The following is a 27,489-nucleotide window of genomic DNA, read 5'->3' as shown; positions in this document are numbered from 1 at the left end:
TTGTAAATACACCTCAGTTGCTGCCTGGGACATCATGCCATCAATTATTCCTTTCATGTAGTTAACAATGGCCACTAGAATGTTTTGATTTTTTACATTGAGTGTTTTTGTAGGTAGAGTTTTCAAGAAGTTAAATATGCATGCTTCCCAACAATGCCATTTCTATGAACATTTGACAAAGAAAAATGTTCCCTCACACTTGTTAATTCGCACTGGGGTAACAACATTGTTATTTCTTGCAGGGAGGGTCTCCACCCGAGACATGCATCCCCTAGGACAGGCACAGTGGGTGACACAGGGGTCCCGGGGCCCCAGGTTTGAGATTGCAGGCACCCCCATGGGTCACATGGTCCTTACCCAGCGAGGCTGAGATGGTCTGGTGGGGAGAGATGATCACAGGAATAGTCTCCTCGTCTCTTTCTGAGAAAGACAGGAGGAAAGGAGATTCAATGAGGAAGCGCTTCATTGCGAGCTGAGGGTCAGGGTCTATTGTTTAGCTAATTAGCTAAATTCTCTTTTGCAGCAGAGCCAGACATTGTGAGACTCAGCTTTTGTCTGGCAAAGGAAACCGGCTAGCCACAAAATTGAGGCTCTTTGGCCAACGCTTTTCCCAGAAGAGAGATTACTGGAAGAAGCCGCAGTTATACACACATTCCTCTCGCAGATGTTCTATGCTCTGCGATAACAATTAACCATTCCACTCCCCAGCTTTCTGAATGAACCCTTAACAGGAATGTTCTCAATGTCCACGGGATGGGTGTTACTTCAAAGGCTCCTCACCCTAAAGTAGCCCCCTCCACACCTGCCACTAGAGTCCTGGAGTCACTTCTGAAAAATAAAAAAGGCACACGACATCCAGAACCACCTGTTTGTGATGCTAATCCCACGTGTGTGTGTGCTAAGTCGCTTCAGTTGTGTCAGACTTTGTGCGACTCTATGGACTGTAGCCCACCAGGTTCCTCTGTCCATGGAATTTTCCAGGCAAGAATACATGCCCTCCTCCAGGGGCTCTTCCTGACCCTGGGATCAAACCTGAGACTCCTGCATTGGCAGGTGGGTGCCACTGGGAATGGCCACCTGGGAAGCCTGCTAACCCCACACTGAGAGAGAAACGGGGTAACCCAGCTTGGCCACCTGGGCTTGTAATTGAGGAAATTGACTCTTTGTGGAGGAATCAGAGCCCAGCTCCCCAAGAGGCAGTTCTCCCAGCAGCTTGAAGAAACTGGGCATCTAAACTGGGGCAGAAAGGACAGCGAAGGGTGGATGAAGGGCTGCCCATGTCCACCACGGCTCCATCCTCATGTCTTCCACTAAAGAGCATCTGAAACCCTAGTGGGATAAGCTTTAGGCAGCATCCCCGGCGAGCCCAGAGAGCAGCCGGCTTCTCCACTGTGACCGAGATCACGACCAGGAGCCTGCGCCTCCTTCCAAGATCACAGGGCTGCTTCAGGGAGGCAGACAGGGGAGAAAGATGCCCCAAGGACGAGATACATCCGTGGGTCGAAACTCCAGGGCATGTCAGGATCACCTGGGAGCTTATTAAACATGGGCTGCTCATTGTTTCTTATTCAGTACGTCTGGGAGGAGGCCTGAGAGTCTGCGTGTCTGATGAGTACCCAAGTGATGCCGCAGCTGGCGGAGGACCACCCTTGAAAACGGCTGAGACACAGTGTGGTCGGGACACAGGATAATAGGTAGGTTGGCGCCCCCTCGTGTTCCTGTGCTGTATCACATGAACAGGATAACGGTGGAGGGGGGCGGGATTCTAGGGGATCCCCTCTGCGGGGGAGCAAGGGGCTGATGCGATTGAATCCTCACCAGACACAGAGATTTCCATTCATGGAAGACTTGATTTCCCCTGTAATAAGACTGGATCTCTGTATTCTCTGGGAGAAGAAAGTCTTTTCCCTTCGTAGACTAATTATATGCCTGAACATAGTTTCAAAGCTATCTGAAATGTCCGTGTGTGTGTGTGTGTGTGTGTGTGTGTGTGTCTGCTCACTTGCTCAGTCATGCCCACCTCTTTGCAACCCCATGGACTGTAGCCCGCCAGGCTCCTCTGTCCATGGGATTCTCCAGGCAAGAACACTGTAGTGAGTTGCGAGTCCCTCCTCCAAGGGATCTTCCTGACCCAGGGATCAAACCCTCATCACGTGCATCTCCTGCATTGGCAGGCGGATTCTTTACCACTAGTTCCACCTGGGAAGCCCTGAAAAGACCCCGACTGTGTAGTTATTCAGCGTATAAAATTAAGAGAAGCACCATACTGTCCAGAGCAGGGGCCAGGACTTCACCGCTTGTGTGCCTCGTGCACCAAGCTTGATGCCCAGCACGTAGGAGGCGTGGAAGAAACAGTGAACAAACTTGACTTGCTAATCAGTGCTGTTCACACATTATTTTCAGGTAGAACTCATGTAATGCGCGCCCTTGCTATTTCAAATCCTGGTTTCAAGGGCCACGAGACACGCTTGTGTGTTAGTCACTCAGTTTTCTCAGTCGTGCCTGACTCTGTGACACCCTGGGCTGTAGCCTACCAGGCTCCTCTGTCCATGGAATTCTCCAGGCAAGAATACTGGAGTGGCTTGTCATTTCCAAATCCAGGGGATTTCCACAACCCAGGGATTGAACCTGGGTCTCCTGCACTGCAGGAAGATTGTTTACCGTCTGAGCCTTCAGGCTAGACATGCTTGGGGAAGATCAAAAAAGAGAGATTTTTTCACCAGCTATACCAATGTATAGACTTCTCATTGAAAACTCCAAAAAGTCCTAGTATCCTAGAATTAGGAGAACCCACTCCAGTATCCTTGCTTGAGAAATCCCATGGACAGAGGAGCCTGGTGGGCTACAGTTCATGGGGTCACGAAGAGTCGGACACGACCCACCAACTGATCACGCATGCACATCCTAGAAAGTTATGGCAACTGGATTCTGATGACTCGCCCTCGAGGTGCAAGCCTTCCAAACGGACCTTGCGGAGGGACCTTCCAAGTGAACTCCTGTTAGGCTCCCTCTAGTGGTGTATATTTTAACTTCAGACTTAGAACCCTGTCAACTACCCAGGGATTCACTGTTCATAAAATCACCCAGCTTTCTATCCTTCCAAGTGTCTTATAAGCCTGGTGCCAAGAGATTTGCCATATCTGTTCTCCTCTCATACCAAAGACACTCAAAGAATTCTACATGAAACCAAACCAATATTGTAAAGCAATTTTCCCTCAATTAAAAATATTTCTTTAAAAAAATCAATCAAGAAATAACAACCTGGGGGTAAACAAGAGTTCTACGTGAGCCCTAATTTTTTCCTTCCATGCTTGTTGCTGAACCAGGGTACAGAGGTTTCTTGATGGCAAGTACTCACTCTTAACTCGGAGTTTGATATTCCTGGTGATGTTGTATTGCCTGCCTTTGTGGGCATACGTCATGGCACAGGTATAGTAGCCTGCGTCCTCCATGGACACATTGTTTACGAGTAAGCGAGTTCCCCTCACATTGAGAAACTTCTGGTTGTCTTGATCCAAAGGGACAGAATCCTTAAGGGAAAATGGTTTTCAAAGTTACACTGTATCCTTGTATATGTACGGCTGAATCTCTTCATTGTCTACCAAAAGCTTTCACAACATTGCTCGTCGGCTATATCCCAATGCAAAAATTAAAAGTTTTTTTTAAAAGTTAAACTATATTCTAGCTGATATCTCAAAAGCTATGAACAGCATCGGTATTGTGCATCACTGTTGAATTTGCAACCCAAGAATCAGCTTGGTATTCACTTAGCAAATATTGTCCTATGAGGCATGGTTTTCTCTGTATTTTGAGGAGAGGGAGTTTGTTAGCATATAAAATAAAATGGCTGGATTGAAAAGAATGAAATAATGCCACTTGTAGCAACATGGATGGGGCTAGAGATTGTCATACTCAGTGAAGTAGGTCAGAAAGAGGAGAAGTATCATATGGCATTGCTTATATGGGGATTCTAAAAAGAAATGATACAAATGAACTTATTTACAAAAAAGAAATAGACTCACAGACCTAAAAAACAAACTTATAGTTGCTGGGGGGAAGGATGGGGGGAAGGATAGTTAGGGAGTTTGGGATGGACATGTGCACACAGATATACTTTAAATGGATAACCAACAAGGACCTACTATTTAACACAAGGAACTCTGCTCAATGTCATGTGGCAGCCTGGATGGGAGAGGCGTTTAGGGGAGAGTGGATACACGTTATGTATGGCTGAGTCCCTTCGCTGCCCACATGAAACTATCACAAGATTTTTGTGAGTTGGCTATACCCCAATACAAAATAAAAAGTTTGTAATAAATGGCTGGGTCTGTTTAACCACAAGGTTTAAAGCACATTTGCTTCAGCACAACGGGAAAAAAAGAAACTATCTTCTTTGAAAAAGTAGGCCATTAAAATATAAATATATTTATGGCCTAACTGCTGCCTATAGGCCCTGGGAAACATCCAGAAAGGAGTGCTATGATATAGTCATGGTGAATGCCCCCAAGAGTTGATGTTGCGGTAATCACATTAAGAATCATTTCTAGTTAAAGAGTTAGGAGAGATGGAGAAAATTTTGTAAGAGAAAACTGAGTGTGAGACATGAAGCCGCACTTTGGACAAAGGTACTGCAGAGCAGAGCAGAGGAAATACCTCACGAGCACAAAATGTTCTCAGGAACATCTCTTTCAAAACCATGACGATTGCAATCGTCAAACAGAACCCTGAGTCAGTTCACAGACTTATTCTGAATGAGAACATGGGCATAACTGGAAGACTTTGTCAGCCACATGACTCATTAAGTCTAATTGAACAATATACTTAATTAAAAAGAGATTTCATCATTCCCAACACATGTGATCAAATATGAACAAACCCAAACAGGGCTCAGATGTAAAGAATCTGCCTGCAATGTGGGAGACCAGTTTTGATCCCTGCGTCAGGAAGATCCCCTGCAGCAGGAACTGGCAGCCCACTCCAGTATTCTTGTCTGGAGAATTCCATGGGCAGAGGAGCCTGGCCAGCTGCAGTCCATTGGGTCCCAAAGAGTTGGACACGACTGAGCGACTCACACACACACAGAGTGTGGGTTTCTGATTAGTGTACTTCAAATGTGAACAGTCTCTAGTGTGTTGATTAAGTTTAAAAAGTTAAAACAGGGCAGAGCCACATGGTTCTTCCAGGGTCTACACGTCTCCAGGGTTCCCCGTGTGCCAGGGATGTGTGCGTTCTGGCCTCCATGGTCAGAGGTCTGACTTCACCCTCTGCCAGCTGAGTGACCTCGGGCACAGTACTCACATCTGTGCGTCTCCCTCTCCTAATCCATAAAATGGAGATGTTAACAGCCCCTCCTGCACTGGGTTCGTGTCGGGGAGTTGAGAACAGACTTGGACACAGTGCATGCTCGGCGACGGTCAGCACTCTTAGGACGGGAACCGACATCGTTAAGTGCTACCAGGATGCCCCTGTCCACCCGCATTTACACACCAAGCACTGCCCAGGGTGTTTCACACACTTGCTCCATGTCAACTCGAAACAGTCCCAGGTGGTGGGAGGGATGAACTGCTCCCTTGCAGAGAAAACAGGTTAAAGAGGGAAAAAAGCTGACCAAGGCTGGACAACAGGTCACTGAAGGTGCAGGGTTTCCAATCCAGACTGGTCACCCCCAGAACCGGTGCTCTGTCCTCTATGGCAAAATCTCTCACTTGACGAAACCAAGAGTTCCTCTACTGGGCGGACTAATTCATAAGAGCTGGCTACTTACCGGGTTCATTAAAAAGGTCGTTTAGGCTTTGCCATGCCATCCTATACAAAAAACTGAACGGACTTTTTGGCCAACTCAATATTTTCTCTGAAAATCACTTAAAAGTTTCCACTATTAACTTGACATACTATGGCTATTTTGCAGTTAGAATGCTTGTCAATTGGTCAACCTACTTTTTTACTGAAGTGTTCATTTCTATCCATTTTTAAAAAGTAACTGTACTTTTCAGTATCAACTCACAGTCTATATCGGGGTCAGCAAACTTTTTCTGTAAAGAATCAGAAAGTAAATATTTTAGGCCACATATCTTCTGTCCAACTATTCAACTCAGTTGTCACTGCCCCATAAAAACACAGAGACAAATGAGCACGTCTCAGTAAAACATTACTTACAGACACTGAGATTTGAGTTTTATATCATTTTCACAGGTCATGAAATAATAGTCTTCTTTTAATTTTTTAAACCATTTAAAAATGTGAACACTATCCTTAACTGGATAGTTAACATCCAAAATTGAGTAGCAGCTAATATTTAAAATGGATAATAACAAGGGCCTACTGTAGAGCACAGGGAACTCTGCTCAATGTGACGTGGCGGCCTGGGGGGTGGGGGGGAGTCTGGGGGAGAATGGACACATGTGTATGTATGGCTGAGCCCCTTTGCTGTCCACCTGAAACCATCACAACATCATTAATTAAATATACTCCAATACAAAATAAAAAGTTAAAAAACAAACAAAGGAGCGGCAGCTACTGGCCCGCGGCTGTCTTTTGCCCACCCCTGGTCTACACAAGGGAGCTGACAATGGTATTTATCAAACAAGATAGGGAATCGTGTTTACACCAATATTTACTCCTTTAACCCAAAGGCTAACTTTCATGTGCTTTTACAAAAACTCTACTAACACGTATATAAAGTTGTTAAACAGTTCTTTCTAAATTTCTATAGACACAGCATAGAGTAAAAAGCTACTTTCTTCAGCTTTTATTTATTCTGCATTCATTTCACACTCTGTCTTTTCAAATCACTATCTGAGGATGCTTACTCACGCCTTAATAAAGATGCATAGAATATACTAATCATGGTCCTTTTTAAAAAAAACAGAAATAGAAGAGTGAACATATTGCCTTCAGAATGGGTATTTTATGTCTTTTCTATGGCTCTTCAAACGTGTATTCATTAAATGGCAACTTTTAGAGACGTACCTTGTACCACTGAATCCTCACGTCAGTTCTGTTACCGATGAATTCGCTCAGATCAGGACAAACTAGTAGCCCAGAGGCTGACAAGGGTATAATTTGTGGGTAGAAGATGAGAGGCACGGAGGCGTCTGTCTTCTCGAAAACCCTGAGCTCAACGGACATTTTGTCACAGTAAGACGCATTTCTGATTGAAAAGAGGAGAAAAGAATACTAAATGGCAAGGCAGAATGAAAGTAAAACTAAATGAAATTAATAACTTCCCCAATCTCAGTGAATACTTCATTCTGTATTTTTCTCATTAGTATTGTCGTATTTCTGTCCCTTGTCCTTCCAAATCTTTGGGGGGCAAAAGAAGTACCGCGTCATAATTGCCATATAGGAATGGTGATGTATTCTGCATGTTTCTCAAAGGACCCTTCACAAGCCTGCTTTCAAGGCCATCGAGGCCACTAAGAAGAAATTCCAGCTTTTTAGTGGAGAAGAAAATGGCAACCCACTCCAGTATTCTTGCCTGGAGAATCCCAGGGACAGAGGAGCCCACCGGGCTACAATCCATGGGTTGCCAAGAGTCAGACACGACTGAAGTGACTTAGCACATGTACACAAGAAACTCCAAGTCCTCTTCAAAGGGGTCTACACCCTCCCACGTTCTGGGGGGTGCTTCAGCACAGCCCCAGCATGCTCCAAATCCCTAGCCCAGGAAACCTTATCCAGATGGAGAGGCTGTTTCCGAAGAGCCACTGTTTCCACAGAAAGAATATCCCCTTTACTTCTCTTGGAAATCATGTATCAACTGAAATCAAATATCAGGAAACTGTTACGATCTTTGGATAAGATCTGTGAAGTATTTTTTTCAGTACTGCATGGGGGAAATGAGCTTGGTAAGTTTGTTTGGGTTTTTGGTTGGTCTAACAATAATCTCAATATCATCATTCTATCAAGACCTTAGAACTGGGGAAAAGGCAGAGGCAAAATGGTGGTATTAATAGAAACAGAGAATTGGAAGACTGCAATTGACACGTATACAATATTGATGCTATGTGTGAAGTAGACAATTGATGGGAACACAGTGCATAGCGCAGGAAGCATACTCAGTGCTCCGTGGTGACCTGAATGGGAAGAAGCCCAGAAGGGAGTGGATGCATGCATAGGCACAGCTGCTGCCCCTGCTGCACAGCAGAGACCGACACAACACCATAAAGCAGCTGCGTGTGCTTAGTGACTCTGTCATGTCCAGCTCTTTGCAACCATTTGAACTAGAGTCTGCCAGGTCCCTCTGTCCGTGAGGTTTTTCAGTCAAGAATACTGGAGTGGGTTGCCATTTCCTCCTCCAGGGGATCTTCCCGACCCATGAATCAAACCCGCGTCTCCTGTGTCTCCTGTACTGCAGGCAGACTCTTTACCCACCGAGCCATTGGATAAGCCCTAAAGCAACTACACTCCAGTTAAAATTTAGAAACAAATAAAAATAAATTCAGCTGAATATTAAAAAAAAAAAATTTTTAAAGGTTAAAATGGTAAATGTTATATTATCCTTGTGTCGCCACAATTAAAGAGGAAAAAACGCAACAGGACAAAAAAGGGGGATCTAAGTCCCATGTCAGGAACTGCGGGTTCCAGCCTCAGCTCCACACCCACCACCTGGGAGAACTTTATGAGCCTGGGTCTCCCTGCCCCATAAGCATTTGGATTAACTGCTTCCTAAAGTCTCACCCCCGTCCCCAATCCTACTCAGGGTTCTGCATGTATTCCTTAAGTCCTTGTGGATTCAGCAGTGAACAAAACAAACCACGTCCCTGCGCTCTGGAGTGTATGTTCTAACGGGGTGGACAAGTCCTTAAATACATCAAACCAGTACATGTGTGTCAGATGGAGACAAAGAACTACAGGTTCAGGAGAGAGAGTGACAGGAATCCCGCTCTAGACAAAGTAACCAGGGACATCCTCTTCCTAGAGGTGATACTTAGACAAAGACTTCAGTGAAGGGGAGAACGGGCACCGTGAAGACGTCTGGGGACAGGCTCCCTGCTAGGAGGCATTTCAGGAACAGTGAGGCAGGCGGAAAGTAGGTTCCCACCTATGGGCTGGATGTGGAAGTCCAGGTTGTTATGGCAATGCCATGCAAGCATCCGTTGTGGAGGAGCCCCCTCCCCTCTTCTTGTCCCCAAGGGCTGACCTGACAGTGCAGATGTAGGTGCCGGAGTCTGCCTGGGAGGCTGGCACGATCCAGAGAGCTCCGTCTTGGACCCACACACGCGACTCTTCTTCCCCTGGGACTGCCACGGCGGAGTCATTTCTACGCCAAGTCACGTTGACATGGGCGCTGGTAGACTCCCAGTGGAGCACCTGGGGGCACGTCAAGACCAAAGGCTCCCCTTCTACCTTGAACCTTGTTTTGGGGTGCCTGCCGTAAAATCGGCAGCTTCCTGCGGCCACTGAAGGACAGAGAATCCACAGTCAGGTTTTGGGTCTCTCCGGGCACACTACGTACCCTGAGGATGTGGGGCCCCACCAACAAATCTGAGAGCTCACAATGCTCTCAAAGCTCCCAGATAATGACATTAGGGCTGCTAACAAGGTCCATCTACATTTGGTGGGAAGAGTTAAATTAGGTTCACAAGATAACAAAACAATTTTGGTCTTTTTTAAGAATTTTTTTTTTTTTTAATGTGGACCAGTTTTAAAGTCTTTACTGAATTTGTTACAATACTGTCTCTGTTTTATGTTTTGGATTTTTGGCTGTGGGGCATGTGAGATCTTAGCTCCCTGACCAGGGACCAAACTCACAGCCCTTGCATTGGAAGGCAAGCTCTTAACCTTACTGGGCCACCAGGGAAGTCTCAAGTTTGGCCTTATTTTTTATTTTATGACAGCTGGCCATTCAAAGTTGATCTTGATTGAGTTCAGCTTAGTCCCAGCACATTGGATGGTAAAAATCCAAAGCCACCTTTTATCAAGGGCAAAAGCACAGTCTCTTTGGTTTGTTCCTTTGGCAGGAGTGACTGACGCCCACAGCAAACTCATCCACCAGAGGAGACCGGCAAGGGAAGACTGTGTCTCCTACCAAGGCATGGATGGCCACACCTTGCTTCTCGATAACAACAAAGACTCCCTAGATAAAAGCAACTCCTATCCCCAGGTGGCTCAGTGGTAAAGAATATGCCTGCCAATGCAGGAGACGTGGGTTTGATCCCTGGGTCAAGAAGATCCCCTGGAGAAGAAAATGGCAACCCACTCCAGTGTTCTTGCCTGGAGAATCCCATGGACGGAGGAGCCCGGCGGGTTACAGTCTATGGGGTCACCAAGAGTCAGCTTAGTGACTAAACAACAACATCCCCAGAGAATCTGCAGGCAAGCCCTCCCAGCTGAGAGTCACTACTTACCCATGTGCTCCTCAGACTGCACGGCGAAGGTGGACATACCCATTATCAATACAGACAAGAGGAACATGGCTCCCAGAAACTTCTGGAGGACACAGGAAGGGGAGGCTGCCAGTCCAGCACACCAGAGCCTAGCAGAGGAGACAGACGGAGCGGGTATCACCAGGAGCCACCACACCAGAAGAGAGGACCCGTGAGGGTGGTCCCGGGATGGTCTCTGGAGCTTTTACCTGACAACAGAAACCTTGTAGCCTAGATTTTTTTTTTTAACAAGAAAACTCAATTTTTTAATCTGTTCTTCCTCTCTGGCAATTTTCACTTGAAATAGGAGTTCTGTACCCTAAGTCTCCTGAAACGTGCCTTAGCACTCCCGGCTCCTCGGCCCAAGAGGTTCGTTCCCCACCTAAGGCCACTGCTAATGTTTTGGCTCAAACACCACTCTTCACAAGGTCTTCCCCAACCTTCCCGCATAATTGCACCCCCTTCTGCCCCAACACTCCATCTTTCCTTTCCAGCTCTATTGCTCTCTTGACATTTATCATCAACCTTGTCTCTTCTCACCAGCATGTAAGCTTCAGGTGCTCAGGATTCTAATTCATTTTGTTCAGAGCCGTTTCCTAACTCCTGTCTGTTGAGTGAGGGATGAGTGAATGAATCACAAGGTCAGAAGGCCCTCATATTTAACTTGTCAGAGAACTTTTGCTACAGTCTTTATGGATTAACTCTTATTTTACACACAATTCTGACATAACCTGAGGAATTCTATATATTCTGTGGTCTAGAGCATCCCAGAGGAAAAAGCAAAATGAGGGCCAAAAACTGAATATTTTACACCAGTTCACAAAGCATTCCTCCCCATCAACCTCCCCAAAGCTGGAGTGTCAGATGCCCCTGTACTTCCCCGCCCCCCAGCCCGGGCCTCCCGCACCTCCCCCGTGGGACCCGCACACCTGCCCCCTGGACCTTCCACATCTCCCCTGGTCCGGCTCACACTCTATCACAGGTGCCTCTTGTAGCACTAGCCACTGCCAGAACAATCCTGCTAACAAGCCAGCCCCAAACCCATGCCATAGAACACCAGTCTTTCGTTCTCGCTCACAGGTCTGTGGGTGAGATGGAGGTTGGCCGACCTAGATTACGCTGGGTTAGGCTCAGCTCCGAGCTTCAGGTGGGACCCAAGTCAGCTCCATGGATGTCTCCCTCTCCTTGGACCAGTGACTTTCTGGGAGGTGATGTTCTCATGTGATGGCAAAACATAAACAACGTGGGCAAAAGCACGCGAGGCCTTGCTTGCTCAGAACTAGCTCACTCTTGTTGGCCCACATTCCATTGGCCAAAGCAAGACACGTGGCCAAACCTGCCATCTGTGGGGCAGGTAAATTACCCCACCTGTAGAGGGAGGAGTTTCCCCAGGAGGGAATGAAGTGGGCGCCATCAGGCCTTGGACCACACCTGTGGACCCCAGGGGTGGGGACAGATTTGAGGACAATTGTGTCAGCGGCTCAGTGTCCCACTCTTTGCGACCCTATGGGTTGTAGCCTGTCAGGCTCCTCTGTCCATGGTATTCTCCAGGCAAGAAAACTGGAGTGCGTAGCCATGCCTTCTCCTAGGGGATCTTCCCAACCCAGGGGAAGAGCGAACCCACATCTCCTGCATTGGCAGGCAGATTCTCTACCACTGAGTCACCTGGGAAGCCCAGGAGGACACAGGCTCCATCTTATTCAGTTTTCATGGACTACATGGTGCCCACTTCCAGAAAGTACCAGGGAATGTGCACACCTGAAAGTCAGCTAGGGAGCTGGGAGTGATGAATGAATCCAGACAGAAACACCCTTGCCAGCACCCACCTTCATATTCTTGAAGGAGTTTGGCTTGTTCCCCATTCCTGGCACAGATATCATTCAGAATGGCTCACAGTAAACCCACATGGCTCTTAGCTTGCCAGGGCAGTGTTGGCAGACAGAAGAAGTGACCCTTGAACTCTAGAAACCTCCCCCACCTCATCACTGGGCAACCATCAGAAGATGGGGGCTCAGAGCTGTGTCCTGAGCTCCCCTACTGGTGACACGAGGTGACATGGAGGACCCGAGACTTTCCCCTTAGCTGGGTGTCCACCCTGGGCTGTCTCACCATCAGCTCATCCTGCTTCTATTCCTGTAACTTCACCTCTAACCCCACCCAAGGTTCACTAGGTCATTTACTTAGCATAAAGGTCACCCCAACATTTACCATGTTGTTATCCTCTTTGGACAGGGACTTCCCTGGTGGCTCAGACGGTAAGGAATCTGCCCACAATGTGGGAGACCCAGGTTCGATCCCCAGGTCAGGAAGGTCCCCTGGAGAAGGAAATGGCAACCCACTCCAGTATTCTTGCCTGGGAAATCCTGTGGACAGAGGAGCCTGGAAGGCTACAGTCAAAGGGGTCTCAAAGAGTCAGACACAACTGAGTGACTAACACACACAGCTAATCACATCCTAGTTGTCCTGGTCCTAGCCAGACTCATGAGATCTCTAGTGAGGACTGAAAGAAATAGGAATTAAACACACGTACAATCAATACCAGTAGTCATGTACGGATGTGAGAGCTGGACCATAAAGAAGGCTGAAGAATTGATGGTTTTGAACTGTGGAGCTAGAGAAGACTCTTGAGAATCCCTTGGATAGCAAGGAGATCAAACCAGTCAATCCTAAAGGAAAGCAACCCTGAATATTCATTGGAAGAATTGATGCTGAAACCGAAGCTCCAATAGTTTGGCCACCTGATGTGAAGAGCCGACTCATTAGAAAAGACCCTGATGGTGGGAAAGATTGAAGGCATGAGGAGAAGGGGGTGACAGAGGATGAGATGGTTGGATGGCATCATTGATTCAATGGACATGAGTTTGAGCAAACTCCAGGAGATGGTGAAGGATAGGGGATCATGGTGTGCTGCAGTCCATGGGGTTGCAAAAAGTCAGATACAGCTTAGTAACTGAACAACAACAATTAATACCACACACGTGAATAAATGAATGAAGTCAAAGATATTGACACAGAGATCTTTCTGACCCAGAGATCATTCCAAATCCGTGGATGACAGAGTAGAAGAGATTAAAGAGGTGAAGTAGCTTGGCCAATATCTCACAGCTAGTACATGGGGTTGATGTTTAAACCCAGGACTGGTGATTCCAAAGCCCTTAATCTTCAGAAACAAAGTTTCTACGACAGATGCTAACTTCCTTCTCCAGGGTCTGCTTCCCCAATAACAGAAACCCCCCGACTCTTAACTGAACACCTCCCATCCCACACAAAGACTACATTTCCCAGCCTCTCTTGCAACTAGGAGTGGCCACATGACAAAATCTGGGCCAATGAAATGTTTAAGTGGAAATGTATTATCCTCCCAGACGTCAACTTAAAAGTATCCAAAAAACTTAAAAGTCCCCGATCCCCCACCTGGACCCTGAGCCTCACCTGGGCCCCTGACCCCCTACCTAGACCCCCCAGTCCCACCTGGGTCCCCCAACCCCCACATGGACCCTAGGCCCTGCCTGGACCCCCAGCCCCACAGTGGCTCCCCAAGCCACAACTAGGGCCCCCGTAGCCCCACCTCGTGCCACCCCCCGTGTCACCTGGGCTCCCAACCCCCTGCCTGGACCCCCAGCCACCTCTGGGCCACGGATCCCCTCCTGGGCACCCAGCACCCCTGAGGCTCCCCAGTCCCTGGCCTGGACCCCCAGACCCGCCTGGGCCCCCAGCCAAAGGCAGCTGTCTCCAGTCCTCTCTGTGGACTTTGGCAAAACAGCAGCTTCCCTGTGACCTCTCCAGGAAGTGGCTTCAGACAATTAAACCACAAACACATAGCAGTGATCATTTTCAATCATCTAAGCCTCAGAGGCAGGCTGGAGCCGGAGCTGCAGCAGTGTGGGAAACATCAGTTTTTGGCAGCCCCGAGGAAGAAGAATTCACTTTGCAGCAAAATGCTGTTTTCCTGTCCTACTTTCTTTAAATGTGTCTTTAAATTACAGGCAATTTGACATTTCTGCTTGAATCTGAGATGACCTTCTTACTGGAAGAAAGAAATTGTAAAGGCATTTTGTTCCAGTATTTGAGTTACAGTTCTAGCTTTAGTTTTTTCTTCTGTCAAATGACCTGTTTTGCTGAATTCAGTGTAAAAGTAGGGAGGAATAGGAGGCAAAGCAGGGCCAGGCTCCGAAAATGACCAAAAATGTGGGAAAAATTGATAAAAAGAAAAAGAATGAAGTAAGGTAGAAACTGTTGATGGTTCAACCTAAGCCAGGGGTGCCCAGGGAGGGGAAGGGGTGGGAAGGAGGCGGAGGCCTGAGCAGCGTCCACCACAGGCCCCCTGAGGCCCAGGTGACTGTACCTGCTGGTGACCCTGGGCCTGCCTCCTGCTCAAGGAGGGACGTGCAGCCTACAGCTGTGCAGGTGTTTACTTCACCTTTAATTCTGAACAATCCCAACAGACTAAAAAGTTGCAGAAAGCAATTCCAACAGACTAAAAAGTTGCAGGAAGTTATATATACTAAAAAGTAGAACACCAGTATGCATCTTACCTTGTTATTATTGTTTAGTCGCTCAGTCGTGTTTGACTCTTTGAGACCCCACGGACTGTAGCCCACCAGGCTTATCCGTGCATGGGATTCTCCAGGCAAGAATACTGGAGTGGGTTGCCACTGCCTTCTCCAGGGGATCTTCCTGACTCAGGAATCGAACCTGTGTCTCCTGCATTGGCAGGTGGATTCTTTACCACTGAGCCACCTGGGAGGCCCAGTGTATCTTACCCAGAGTCACCAATTTTGGTTTATCCTCATCTTCTCTGTCTTTCTGTCTGTCTCTCTTTCTGGGCCCCTGACCCCTTCATGACCCCTCATGACCTCTGTGCTTCTCAGAAACTTAGATCCAAATACTCTTCATTTTGCTTCAGCTGTTAATTTAGAAAAAATTTCCAAGCTTAATTTTGATGTAAATAGTAATTTCCCATAGTTTTCAGAAGTGGGGCTTAGGCCCCCAAACCCTGGCTTGACCCCCAGCCCTGCTTGGACCCACCCCAATCCCACCTGGGCCATACACACACACACACACACACACACAAACACACACTTTCCCCTGAACACCTGAACATTTATTGAGAGTAAATAAGCAAATGTTAGCTCCAGAGATAAATCTTCAGGCATTTAAAAGGAGCAAAAATTTTACTCTCTAGTATATTTGAGTATCTCTCTTAATTCACCTAGAAGATGAAACTGTTCTTTATTTCTACCTTCACCTTGTTCCTGGAAGGTTTTAAGCCACTGCGAGCGCCTCCATCTGTGAGTCAGGAAGTACAGTCACCCAGAACGCAGTCGAGGTGACCAACCTTGACTATCAATGAAGTAAATTAGTTCTCCAGCCTCACGCCTACCACTGAGTCACGTCCAGTTCGCAAATTCCTAAAAATCTAAACAGGGTGTTTCAGGCATGTGATACAAAACCCCCTGAAACCTATGGGGAAATAAATATTTACATCAAAATTAAGCTTGGAAAAGCAATTACTAATTCAATGTCGAAGTCAAATAAAAAGTGTTTGGAACTAGGTCTCTGGGAAGCACAGAATGTTAGGCATTTGAGATTCTGTAACTTCAGAGGCAGAGAATAAAAGACAGGTTTGAGGCAGACAAACATGTTGGTTCAGAGTGGAATCCCTGCGAGATGTTCACACACTACTTTTGTCCTGTAGAAAAGAGAAGCCAGCATTTCCCTCCCTCCTGGGATTAAGGGAATTTGGAGCAGGACGGGGAGACTGCTTCAGGTCTGCGTGGCTGTGTCAGCGGCAAGTCTTGACCCTAATGGGGTCGGGGGACAGATGCGCTAACTGGAAGCCAGGGCACAGGAAGACCCATCTTTGGCAGAACCAGCCGTTGGGCCCCATTCGGCGGAATCTCACAGGGGAGAACTTGGTAAGGCTCAGACTCAGCTCCACCATGGGCCACACACTCTCTATTTTACTGTCTACCAGTAAGTGTCTCTCTCTCTCAAATCACCCTTTCCCAATGAATTTATCTGCAAACAAAGTAGAGTTACAGATGGAGAAAACAAACTTATGGCTACCAGGGGGTAAAGAAGGGTGGAGGGATAAACTGGGAAATTGGGATTGACAAATACACACCACTACATATAAAACAGAAAACCAACAAGGACCTACTGTACAGCACAGGGAACGCTACTCAGTACTGTGACCTATATGGGAAAAGAATCTCAAAAATAAAAAGGAGCAAATATATGTATATATATAACTGACTCACTGTGCTGTACATCTGAAACTAACACATTATAAATCAACTATATGCCAATAAAAAAATTTTTTAACAAAAATAAATTTTAAAAATTAAATTAAAAAAATAAATAAAATCACTCATTCCCTGTCAAACTTTTTGAACTTTGACCAACATCCATCTGCCCCAGGAACTATTACCCAAGAGATACAGCAAATCAGCCCAGCTGATCCTGCCACTCAAATACTCCATTCACGTGCTTCATTCCCAGCAAGCCGCAGTCGTTCAGAGCCCCTGGGGGTTCTGGACCAGCAAGCAAAGACACTTCCTCCTGCATCAGCCCCTCCCACAGGCCAACCCTCAACAAGCCCTCCTCTAGCTCAGAATAGTCACCTGTAGTCAGCCAGTGGGACAGACATGGAAGCTGGACCCCTGAGGCCCTTGGCACCCACAATACAGACCCACCAGGCTTCAAATTCTCCCAGCCCGAGGTTTGTGTAAAAGGGATTCAGTACTCTGAACAACTCCACAAAGCAAAACTCATGGGTCTGGTAAGAGTCTGTCATCCCCAGTAAACATGAAGAATGGAAACAGACTCAGATACATTAAGCAGGTTCCCCAAGGCCAGAGAGCTGATGGAGTGATGGAGTAGGACGTAAACCTCGACCTACACGATCCTCATCCTTGGGACTGGATCTCAGCTCTGTGGAAGCACCAGCACCTGGAGCTGGAGGGGGTTCCAGGAGCCATCAAGCTTAGCAACCCACCTACACAGGCTTCCCAAACCAGCATCCTCCACAGATGGCCACGCTGGCACCTCTTAAGACAGACACTTCCAGTCTTAGAAAGAACTCATCGGAAACATCTGTCATTTCAGGATGCAGGTTTGCCTACCCCTAAGCTCCACTCAATGGCCAGATTCCATCCTGGGGGAAGCTCATAAGAAGTCCTTGTGTATCTTCCAAGAGCCTTGAGGGTCAGGGAAAGGTGACCAGATTGTTCAATGAGAAGCAGAGAAGAGGTTGCTGTTCATTTGCTAAGCTGAGTCCAACTCTTGCGACCCCATGAACTGCAGCATGCCAGACCTCCCTGTCCCTCACCATCTCCCAGAGTTCACCCAAGTTCATATCCACTGAATTGGTGATGCCATCCAACTATCTCATCCTCTCCTGCCTCTTCTCCTTTTGCTCTCAATCTTTCCCACATCAGGGTCTTTTCCAATGAGTGCAGTTCTTTGCATCAGGTGGCCAAAGTATTGGAGCTTCAACTTCAGTATCAGCCCTTCTAATGAATATTCAGGGTTGATTCCCCTTAGGATTGACTGGTTGGATCTCCTTGCAGTCTAAGGGTCTCTCAAGAGTCTTCTTCAGCACCACATTTCAAAAGCATCAGTTCTTAGGTGCTCAGCTTTCTTTATGATCCAACTCTCACATCCATACATGACTACTGGAAAGATCACAGACTCCATGGACCTTTGTCAGCAAAGTGAAGTCTTTGCTTTTTAATATGCTATCTAGATTTGTCATAGCCTAGACATAGAGAAGAGGCAGCTACTCAGAAAAAGAGGGAGAGCTGATGGAAGAAAACACACCCACAAAGATGCAGCAGTTGATTGCCCAATGACAGAGAAGAAAAACTAGTAAGAAGAGTGCAAGAACCAAACAGCACAACAGAGCCCAGTAAGAGCAGGCACAAATGTCCCCCTCCACCTCTCCATGCTTCGTGAAAGAATCTAGGTGTTCCAGCACAAAACAGTTGGTGTCTGTAATGATTTCCCCTGAATCATGAAGAACAGTTTAAATCCCGCTCTCCATCATTAAAAAGAATATAATGTCATTTGCAGCAACATGGATGGACCTAAAGATTGTCTTACTGAGTGAGGTAAGTCAGACAGAGAAAGAGAAATCTCATAAAAAGAAATTATACAAATGAATGTATCTTCTCTGGACCTTCTTTCTCAAGCTTAGGAAGTGCATTATGCATGTGGTGGGCATAACAGCGAATTATCTTCCAGTGTATTTCCCTTTCCGTTTCCTCTGAGTCTTCAGCCACTACGGCCCTAAAAGAGGGGAAGAGCAAAGGCTTGCTCGGTAAGGAGGGCAGGAAGTGGACACAATGTAGGGGATGTCCAAGTTGGGAAAGTGGGTTCTGCCCCCACTTCCAGGCTCAAAATCTGAGTGCAGAGGGACAGCTCTGCTTTCCAACTGGGCCCCTTGAGGAATTCCCACCAGGGTAACGTAGGGAGCCCTGATCAAGACGGCAGCACCCAGGGAGGATGGAGACATTGGCATGTTAAGGTGGAGGGAGGCAGGGTTAGTTACCTGCAAGTCTCAGTTCTTTGCTGATGGGGAGGAAATACAGCTCCCCCTATGCTTCCAGTGGAGAACTGGGGCAAGCTGAGATGTGAGCTGATATGGGGCTGCCATGATGGGGGACAAGATGACCTAGAGGCTGCGGGACACTCAGTCCATAAGGAGCAGTACAGCCGATTATGAAAACATGTCCTTGCGAACATGTGTGCTAAACTGCCTCAGTCATGTCTGACTCTCTAAGACCCCATGGACTGTAGCCCGCCAGACTCCTCTATCTGTGGGACTCTCCTGGCAAGAATACTGGAGTGGGTTGCCATGCCCTCCTCCAAGGGATCTTCCCAACCCGGGGATCGAACCCATGTCTTTTCTGTCTCCTGCATTGGCAGGCAGGTTCTTGACCACTAGTGCCACCTGGGAAACCCAGAAATATCCTGATCAGCTAGTAAATAACCACTTACTTAAGCCCTGAGCTCTCTACACTCTGTCTTTCCAGAGACGCACCCGAGATCCTCATGGTCCAAAACCTCATGCAGCACCTGCTCTAACTGATCGGTGCTCCTGCTCTGCTGGTTGGTACATGTTTTGGGTATCACCTGCACAGGTAGCCAGTCTAAGCCAGGGGAGAGCCAAGGCCATGGCTGGGGCACAGAAAACCATGGGGCCATCAAGGGGCACAGTGGGGCCATGTCAGCCAATGCATTGGCTCTGACTCCCAGGCAAGACCAGACCCCGGGTTTCCCAGCCACGAACTTCAGCAGGAGATGTAGGGGGACACTGTGTGACCAGCAGGTCCAGGAGCATCTTCATGGAAGCCAGTGAGGAGCCCCCAGGCCAGCAGATGGGGACCAGCCACCCTCCCCACTACACCCTGGGGACACGGCTTCCCCATTTCTCAGACTCTGGCAAGAAGTAGGTGGCAAGGTCAGAAACTCTAAACGACTGAGCATCTACCCAAAGCGTTAGTCACTCAGTCATGTCTGACTTCTGGCAACCCCATGGACTGTAGCTTGCCAGGCTCCTCTGTCCATGGGATTTCCTGAGCAAGAATGCTGGAGTGGGTTGCCATTTCCTTCTCCAGGGGATCTTTCTGACCCAGAGATCAAACCTGGGTCTCCTGTATTGCAGGCAGATTCTTTGCCATCTGAGCCATATACTCAAAAGAGACTGAATAAAACCCAGAGAGGCAGAGTTGGACCAACCTAGACCAGAATAACATGAGCTGGCAGCTTAAATTCCCCTTTACTCATTAATAGGAGTGAGAAATGGAGTATTTCCTGCCATATCAGTAAACGAGGATGTCACATTCATCAGCATTTCCAGCCCTCCAGGGCACTCAGGAAGAACACCTTCATGCCCTGGCAACCACTGGGGTGCAGCCACTCTCTACGGTGAGCCCTGAAGAACTCAGGATGTGAAAAAAACACAGGATACTGGCTGTGTGTTTTGAGATGCATATGAAAGGAATGATTTCAGTGAGCCCAGACTCTTGCATCTTCCCATACACAGGAGGGCACTGGATTCCTTCATTTGAGATTGGTTTTCTGTAATTCACAAAAATCCTTTTGATGTTCAGACTACCTACCCTTCGTTGCAAACTCCTATACAACCTGACTCCTCCCCACCACCTCCTCAGAGTAATTCTCAGGGTTACTTGAGATGCTGTCTCCCAGGCCTCAAGTCCTAAAATATTCCCATCAAATAAAACATAGCTCTCAACTTTTAGGTTGTGACTATTTTTTAAGTTGACAGAAGCCTCAGGAACCAAATGAGATTCTTATTAGAAAAATTATTAAAAGCTCATTTTTGTGACATCAGCTTGCAGTGAGTACAAATATTCACCCCCATACATATATTTTAGAAATATTTCCTCCCCAAGTTATTAAGCTGTCAGAACAGAGGAGATTTTTCTTTTTATGCTTCAAAAGATCATCTCTTACTCCCTGGAAAATATGCCCACCCAGAATGGCTTGTCCCCTAAGGGTCACAGAAGTCATAATTCCCCCCCAGCCCTGTGCCCAGCACAGACAAGAGAGCAGGTGAAAATCAAGCCAAAATAAACCAATCACTCTAGGAAACCCAAGCGATTCTGGTCTATTGGGTGTGGGGAGAGTCCTTGGCACAAGAATCCCCAGTCATTAGCCTGAAGGCAGCCCAGAACTGATTGGACTGTCCACCAACTCAGGAAGTCCCACCAAGAAACTCTTTGCTCTCCTCTGGGCCCAGAGGGAGAGTTTCTGTTGGAGGGAAAAGGAAAAAAGAGGAATGAGTTTTTCTTTTCTTTCCTGAGCCCAAAGAAGATAAAAAGAACAGTGAGCAGGCCTGGCCACTCTTAGTTTTTACTTTAATTGCTCCTAATCTGTAGTCTGTAACTAGGTTTGCGTTTCTGCCCCCCAACTCACATTTTGCACCTGTTATCCTTTGACTCTATGCTAATTACATCCTATATCTGCTCACCTTTACAGCACTCTCCCCACAGATCACCCCTTGTAGCTTTTCTCTTTTTTACATTATAGAAAGAAGGCCCAGTACAACACACAAAAGACAGTAGACCCAACTACCAGACTACCAGACTGCCGGCCTCAATTAACAGACTCCCTGATGCCAGCCTATGACTGTTTTTAAAACAATGCAAGAGAAAAAATGCAGGGCAGGATCACCTAGCCCTGACTGTGAGCCCTCATCTAATATAAGCCCCCAGGTTCCTCATGGAAGGGGGACACAGTTCTTGAGGCACGAGCCTATCATGTTCTCCCCCTCCGCCAGCTGAGGATTAAAGCTGCCTTTCTATTTCCTCCAAACTCTGTGCTTTTTTATTCCACTTCGGTGGGCAGAGAAAGCCAAGATTTTGGCGGCATTCCCTTCACACACATGTGCTCCCTCTGGCTTCTCCCAGGCGGCCAGGACAGCCAGATCCATCCCTGGTGTGAGACAAGCATCCTGAAGCTGAGCTATCTGAAATTCTGCCTCCTCTCTGGCAACACAGGGGTTGACAGACTCAGGTTCCCAACATCTGGACCCGTGCTACCTTGAGGCGCACAAGGAATTTCACTTCTCTGTACCCTTGAAGTTAGGCATGGTCACAGGACTGGTTATCATAAGAAGGAAGCAGGAAGGACATGGGTCAGCCCCAGGAGTTTTATTTCTGGTTGCCCACCCCCCCAGCTCTCTCATCTACCATGGTGAACCCTGAGCCCTTGTTGCTGGATGGCGGCCACCTAGGATAGTCAGGACACCCTGATAAGAGGCTGAGGTTTACTTCTATCCATGGGTCCATTCCCTTGTTCCTGAGTGTCTGTTTTCCCTTTGGTCATGTACAGATGTGAGAGTTGGACCATACAAAGGGCTGAGTACCCAAGAATTGATGCTTTCAAGTTGTGGTGCTAGAGAAGACTCCTGATAGTCCCTTGGACAGCAAGGAGATCAAACCAGTCAATCCTAAAGTAAATAAATCCTGAATATTCATTGGAAGGACTAATGCTGAAGCTCCAATACTTTGACCACCTATGTGAAGAGCCAACTCATTGGAAAAGACCCTGATGCTGGGAAAGATTGAGGGCAGGAGAAGGGGGTAACAGAGGATGAGATGTTTGGATGGCATCACTGACTCAATGGCTATGAGTTTGAGCAAACTCAGGGAGATAGTGAAGGATAGGGAAGCCTGGTGTTCTGCAGTCCATGGGGACACAAAGAGTTGGACACAACTTAGCAACTGAACAACAACAAATAGAAACACCAATTTTTCACCCCAGCATTTGTGTTGAGATAATCTGAGGCCAATGTTGTCTACAAAAGTTCTCTTTAGGCACAGCAATCCATGAAAAGAATGAGGACATTGGATTTGCTTTCTATTGCCCTGGAGCAAAAGATCACAGACTCAGTGACGTGAAACCAAGCCCCATTATAAGCTCACATCACTGTGGGTCTGCCTGCTTAGATAGATTCCGTTCAGGGTCCCACAGTGAAGTGAAAGCCGCTCAGTCGTGTCCAACTCTTTGCAACCCCATAGACTATACAGTCCATGGAATTCTCCAGGCCAGAATACTGGAGTAGATAGCCTTTCCCTTCTCCAGGGGATCTTCCCAACCCAGGGACTGAACCCAGGTCTCCTGCATTGCAGGCGGATTCTTTACCAGCTGAGCCACCAGAGAAGCCCCACAGGCAGATATCAAAGCTTGGGGTCCCAGCCCACTTGCCTGGGGCTGTTGGCAGAATTCAGTTCCTTGCAACTCTGCAGCTGGGGACCCCACTTTCTTGCCAGCTGTCCGCCAAGGCCACTCTCAGCAACTAGGGACCGCTGCCACTTCCTGCAGTTTGATTCCTCAGAGCCAAGGGACAATCTCGGCTCTACTTCACATCTCTCTTACTCTGGACTCTGACCCCAGATCTTCTTTTAAAGAACTAAGGGCTTCCCTGGTGGTCCAGTGGTTAAGAATCCACCTGCCAGTGCAGGGGACATGAGTTCAATCCCTGGTCTGGGAAGAACCCACATGCTGCAGGGCAACTAAGCCCGTGAACCACACACACCATTGGAGCCCAGACACTCTAGAGCCTGTGCTCCACAACAAGAGAAGCCCACACACCTCAATTAGAAAGTAGCCCCCACTCACTGCAACTAGAGAAAGTCCATTCGCAGCAAGAAAAGCCCAGCACAGCCAAAAATAATAAATAAGGAGCTCAACTGGTTGTGCCAGGTTGGTCTTCTATCTGATTAACTTCAAGTCAATTGACTGGAGACCTAAAATACATCTGCAAAATTCCCTCTCCTTTGCTGCATATGGTCCCCTAATTGTGGGAAAGCCATTCCATAATGTTTGTATAACCCACTCTCATTCAAGGGGAGGGGCTTAGACAAAGCATGATCAGTGAGGGGTGTCTTATAATTCTGCCAACCACAGACAGTTAAGGAAGCATTCTGATGACTATTAGCTCTAGAAAATTTAGGGCACATCCAAAGCCATATGTTAACTTCCTTGCTCCCAGATAAGAAAACTTTGTCTCAAATATTCTAAAGCCTTCCTACTCAAGTTGTGGTCCCTGGCCCAGCAGCATGGACATATGTCACTTATGAGAAATGCAGAATCTCCAGCCCCAGCCCAGACCCAGGGGACCAGAATCGGCTGTTCTTCACCAAGACTCGCATGTGATTTGAGAAGCATTGATATTTAGGCCTGGCTTATCCTTAAACAAAGTAGGCAGATACCCACAGGAATTAGGAGCAGAGATAATGCTAAGTCCCTGTGCCTCTGATCACACCAGCCCTCTCAGAGTGGTTTTGAAGCTTTGAGGTCAGTGTCTCATAATCTGACGACGATGATGGTGAGGATGGTGATGGCAGCTAGCATTTCTTGAACACCCCCCACGTGCCAGGCACTGGGTGAAGTCTTGACATGTATGATTTCTTTTAATGTTCCCAGTACTTTATAAACTAGATATTATTATTTTCCTTTTAGAGATAGAGACATTGAGGCTTACAGATGTTCAATAACACCTCCAAGGAAATACAAACAGAAGTGGTGGAGCCAGGATTTGGCCCTCATCCCTTTAACTTAAGGGTGATGTGATCTGATTGTCACAAGGTGTCAAAGCTACACTGGGAATCACAGACTGGGGGTCACAGGCCTGTTCAACATGTGGGTGTGTATCTTCCAGTCAGAGTGGTGGCGCTGTCTTCCGTTAAATGTCTTTCCAAGGGACAGACTCATTGCCCTGGGTCACAGGCCCTGTCACTCACAACCTCACAGATTTGACTTACTTCCTGGCCCCTGAACACACTCAGACTAGCAATCCCCAATTAAGCTTAAGCACTCTTAAATTTCCTCTTGACGTGTCATGAAAAATATGAGTGAAATGGGTACTATCCCAAACCATTTTTAAAATAACAAAAGAACCCCTGCTTTCTAATCCATCCATTTCATCAAATAAATGAAACATCCAAAAACATAAAGTTATATGTCCAAGTCACATAGCAAGATAATATCCCAGTTTTAAACGGGGCTTTTTTGGCCCATAATCAAGTGCCATGGTAACTGACCTCCTATGTTTAGGAAATTATTTATGTTTCATAGGAGGTTCTTAACTCAAGTATGCTCCAGAAATGTTTCCATGGAGTTCCATACAGATTCTCAGATTTCTCTCTGTTCATGCTACTGGTGAATCAAATGCCCATTTATCTAATGAGAGTCAATCAGATACATAACAGGTTCAGAACCCAGGTTCTGAGGGGAGACTTAGATGTTTGTGAAAAAAGAAATGTAATTTTTTCCCATCTAAGTTCACAGACTCCTAGAATTCTAAGCCCCTTCAGTGGACCCCACATTAAGAATCCCTCCTCTGGGACTTCCCTGGTGGGCCAGGGGGGTAAGACTCCGTGCCCCCAGTGCAGAGGGCCTGGGTTTGATCCCTGGTCCAGGAACCAGATCCAACATGTCACCGCTAAGATCCAACATGCTGCAAATAAAGAGCTTGCGTGCCACAACTAAGGTCTGATGCAGGCAAATAAGCAAATAAATGTTAAAGAAAAAGAAGTCCCTAAACAGTTTATACAAGTGCAGCAGTGAGGAACACAGCAGGTAGAACAGGGCAGTGGATATCGGCCTCGGCTACACATCAGAAGTGCCTGGAAAGCTTTAAAAACTAAAGATGCCGAGCCCCTCCCCTCAAAGGTCCTGATGTAATTGGTCCCAGGTACAGAGAGTTTTAAAACCTCTCCAGGGGATTTTAATGCTCAACCAGGGCTAAGAACGCTGGAGCAGGTATTCTGAGAAGCTAGAGAATCAACACCATCCTCATCACTATTTTCCTTGTGACCCCATCAACTGGAAACTTCCATATCCCTTTCATCTTTTCGCTGTCCTCTTCCTCCCTCCTTCAAGCAATACGCCTTGGTGAGTGGGGAACAAAATTGAGAGGACCCTGAGGTCTGGTTTCGACGCTGATATACTCACTTGTTCCAGCTGCTTGCTTCTGGACATGAGATCTCTTAACCTCCTAAGGAAGCGGTTCTCCAGGTCCCCAGACCAGTCACCTCAGCACCATCTGGTAACTCAGGAGCACTACAGGTCCTCAGCCCCTTCCTCCCCGGCACCTGCTGAATCCAAAACCCTGAGCGGGCTCAGCCATCATTTGAGTAAAGTCCTCCAGGTGATGCTGAAACAAGCTCAAGTTTGAGAACCTCTTGTCAAAGGCACTGTCATGATCAAGTATCCCCCATGTACAGAGCAGGTGAGTCTAGTGGTTACGAATGTGCCTTGCAACGCGGGGTTCGATCCCTGGTCGGGGAAGATCCCACGTGCCACGGAGCAACTAAGCCCGTGTGCCAAAACCACTGAGTCTGTGCTCTAGAGCTCGGAAGCTGCAACTACTGAAGCCCGCGTGCACAGTCTGTGCCCCACAACGAGAATCCACTGCAACGAGAAGCCTGCGTACTGCAACGAAAAGTAGCCCCCACTCACGCAAGTAGAGAAAGCCTGCACGCAGCAACGAAGACCCAGCACAGCCAAACATAATAAATCTTCAAAAAAAAAAGCCCATCTGAAGCTACACTGCATGCTTTCACTACTTCGGTTGTGCTATTGCTAGATGCCACCTCTGCCATCCTAGCTCTGAGCATTCCTGATCACCCAGGTGCTGACTGTCAAACAGCCTGGCTTTGAGGGGCTGGTGGGAGTAGAAACACTGAGGGGAGAGGGGGAAGGTCAGCTGGCAGCATAGAAAGAGGGGTCGCAGACCAGCTGGGAACAAATGAGGCAGTGACTGAACTGCCCATTCCACCTGAACTCCCTTCTTGCCCATTAGGATAACCAGATAGGTTAAAAAGTGGGAAATACCATTAAAATGGACAAGATTGTTATGAGGTTTGAAGGAAGGTACACCTTCTATGATGCATGTGGGAGGAGCCCCCCTCACCACCCCTGCCTTGTTTGGAAGGCAGAGCTCAGGGAAGGGTGAACTGGGGGGCATGGAGGGTGCCCCATCACCCCACTGCAGACAGCGAGCTGCGGGAGGAACTCCGAAGGGCAGGTCACTCAACGGCCTCAGTTTACCAGAAACTCAGAAGGATGACAAGCCCTGACCCGGGATCACACAGCATTAGAGGCAGAGTGGGGCCAGGGGCTCCCAAGGGAGCTGGGAGCCAGGGAGAGGACAGGCTTCCAAAGCGGAGTTTGGATTTGAGAAGGAGGACGGTTAACACAGAGAGAAAACATTCAGATGGCGCCCCCTGTGCCTGGCACTGCACCAAAGCTCCATGTGGGTTGGATTCATACTCTGCTGGGCTTCCCAGGTGGCACTAGTGGTAAAGAACCCATCTGCCAACGCAGGAGACATAAGAGATGCAGGTTTAATCCCTGGGTTGGGAAGATCCCCTAAAGGAGGAGGAAATGGTAACCCACTCTAGTATTCTTGCCTGGAGAATCCCATGGACAGAGGAGCCTGGCAGGCTACGGTCCATGGGGTGGCAAAAGAGTCGGACACAACTGAAGCCACTTGGCATGAATGCATGCATCCTCACCACTAGCATTACGATTTACAGGTGGGGACACAGCAGGAGCCAGAAGGGTAAAAATAAATTGCGTGGTG

The 27,489-nt window shown here is 47.5% G+C and overlaps 1 protein-coding gene across 5 annotated transcripts in view; it reads right to left on the bottom strand.

Annotated features, from left to right (window-relative positions):
* The window catches only part of IL1R2 (interleukin 1 receptor type 2), a 37,363-nt gene that overhangs the window by 8,673 nt on the left and 1,201 nt on the right, over positions 1 to 27,489 (bottom strand). For 2 of the 5 annotated variants that reach the window (XM_006054061.3, XM_006054060.3), the window contains exons 2-6: positions 10,350 to 10,477; positions 9,143 to 9,401; positions 6,970 to 7,150; positions 3,359 to 3,530; positions 358 to 420 (exon numbers count right to left, since the gene is read on the bottom strand). In XM_006054061.3, coding sequence (XP_006054123.3) covers positions 358 to 420; positions 3,359 to 3,530; positions 6,970 to 7,150; positions 9,143 to 9,401; positions 10,350 to 10,416 — 742 coding nt within the window. In that variant the 5' untranslated portion in view covers positions 10,417 to 10,477. Of the gene's footprint in view, positions 1 to 357; positions 421 to 3,358; positions 3,531 to 6,969; positions 7,151 to 9,142; positions 9,402 to 10,349; positions 10,478 to 10,907; positions 11,166 to 11,445; positions 11,893 to 27,489 lie in introns of those variants that run through there. The other 3 variants (XM_044925710.1, XM_044925709.1, XM_044925711.1) reach the window with 3 other exon arrangements.

The sequence above is a fragment of the Bubalus bubalis genome, chromosome 12 (genome assembly GCF_019923935.1).
Source record: "Bubalus bubalis isolate 160015118507 breed Murrah chromosome 12, NDDB_SH_1, whole genome shotgun sequence".
NCBI lineage: Eukaryota > Metazoa > Chordata > Mammalia > Artiodactyla > Bovidae > Bubalus > Bubalus bubalis.
This window is presented reverse-complemented; position numbering and strand designations above follow the sequence as displayed.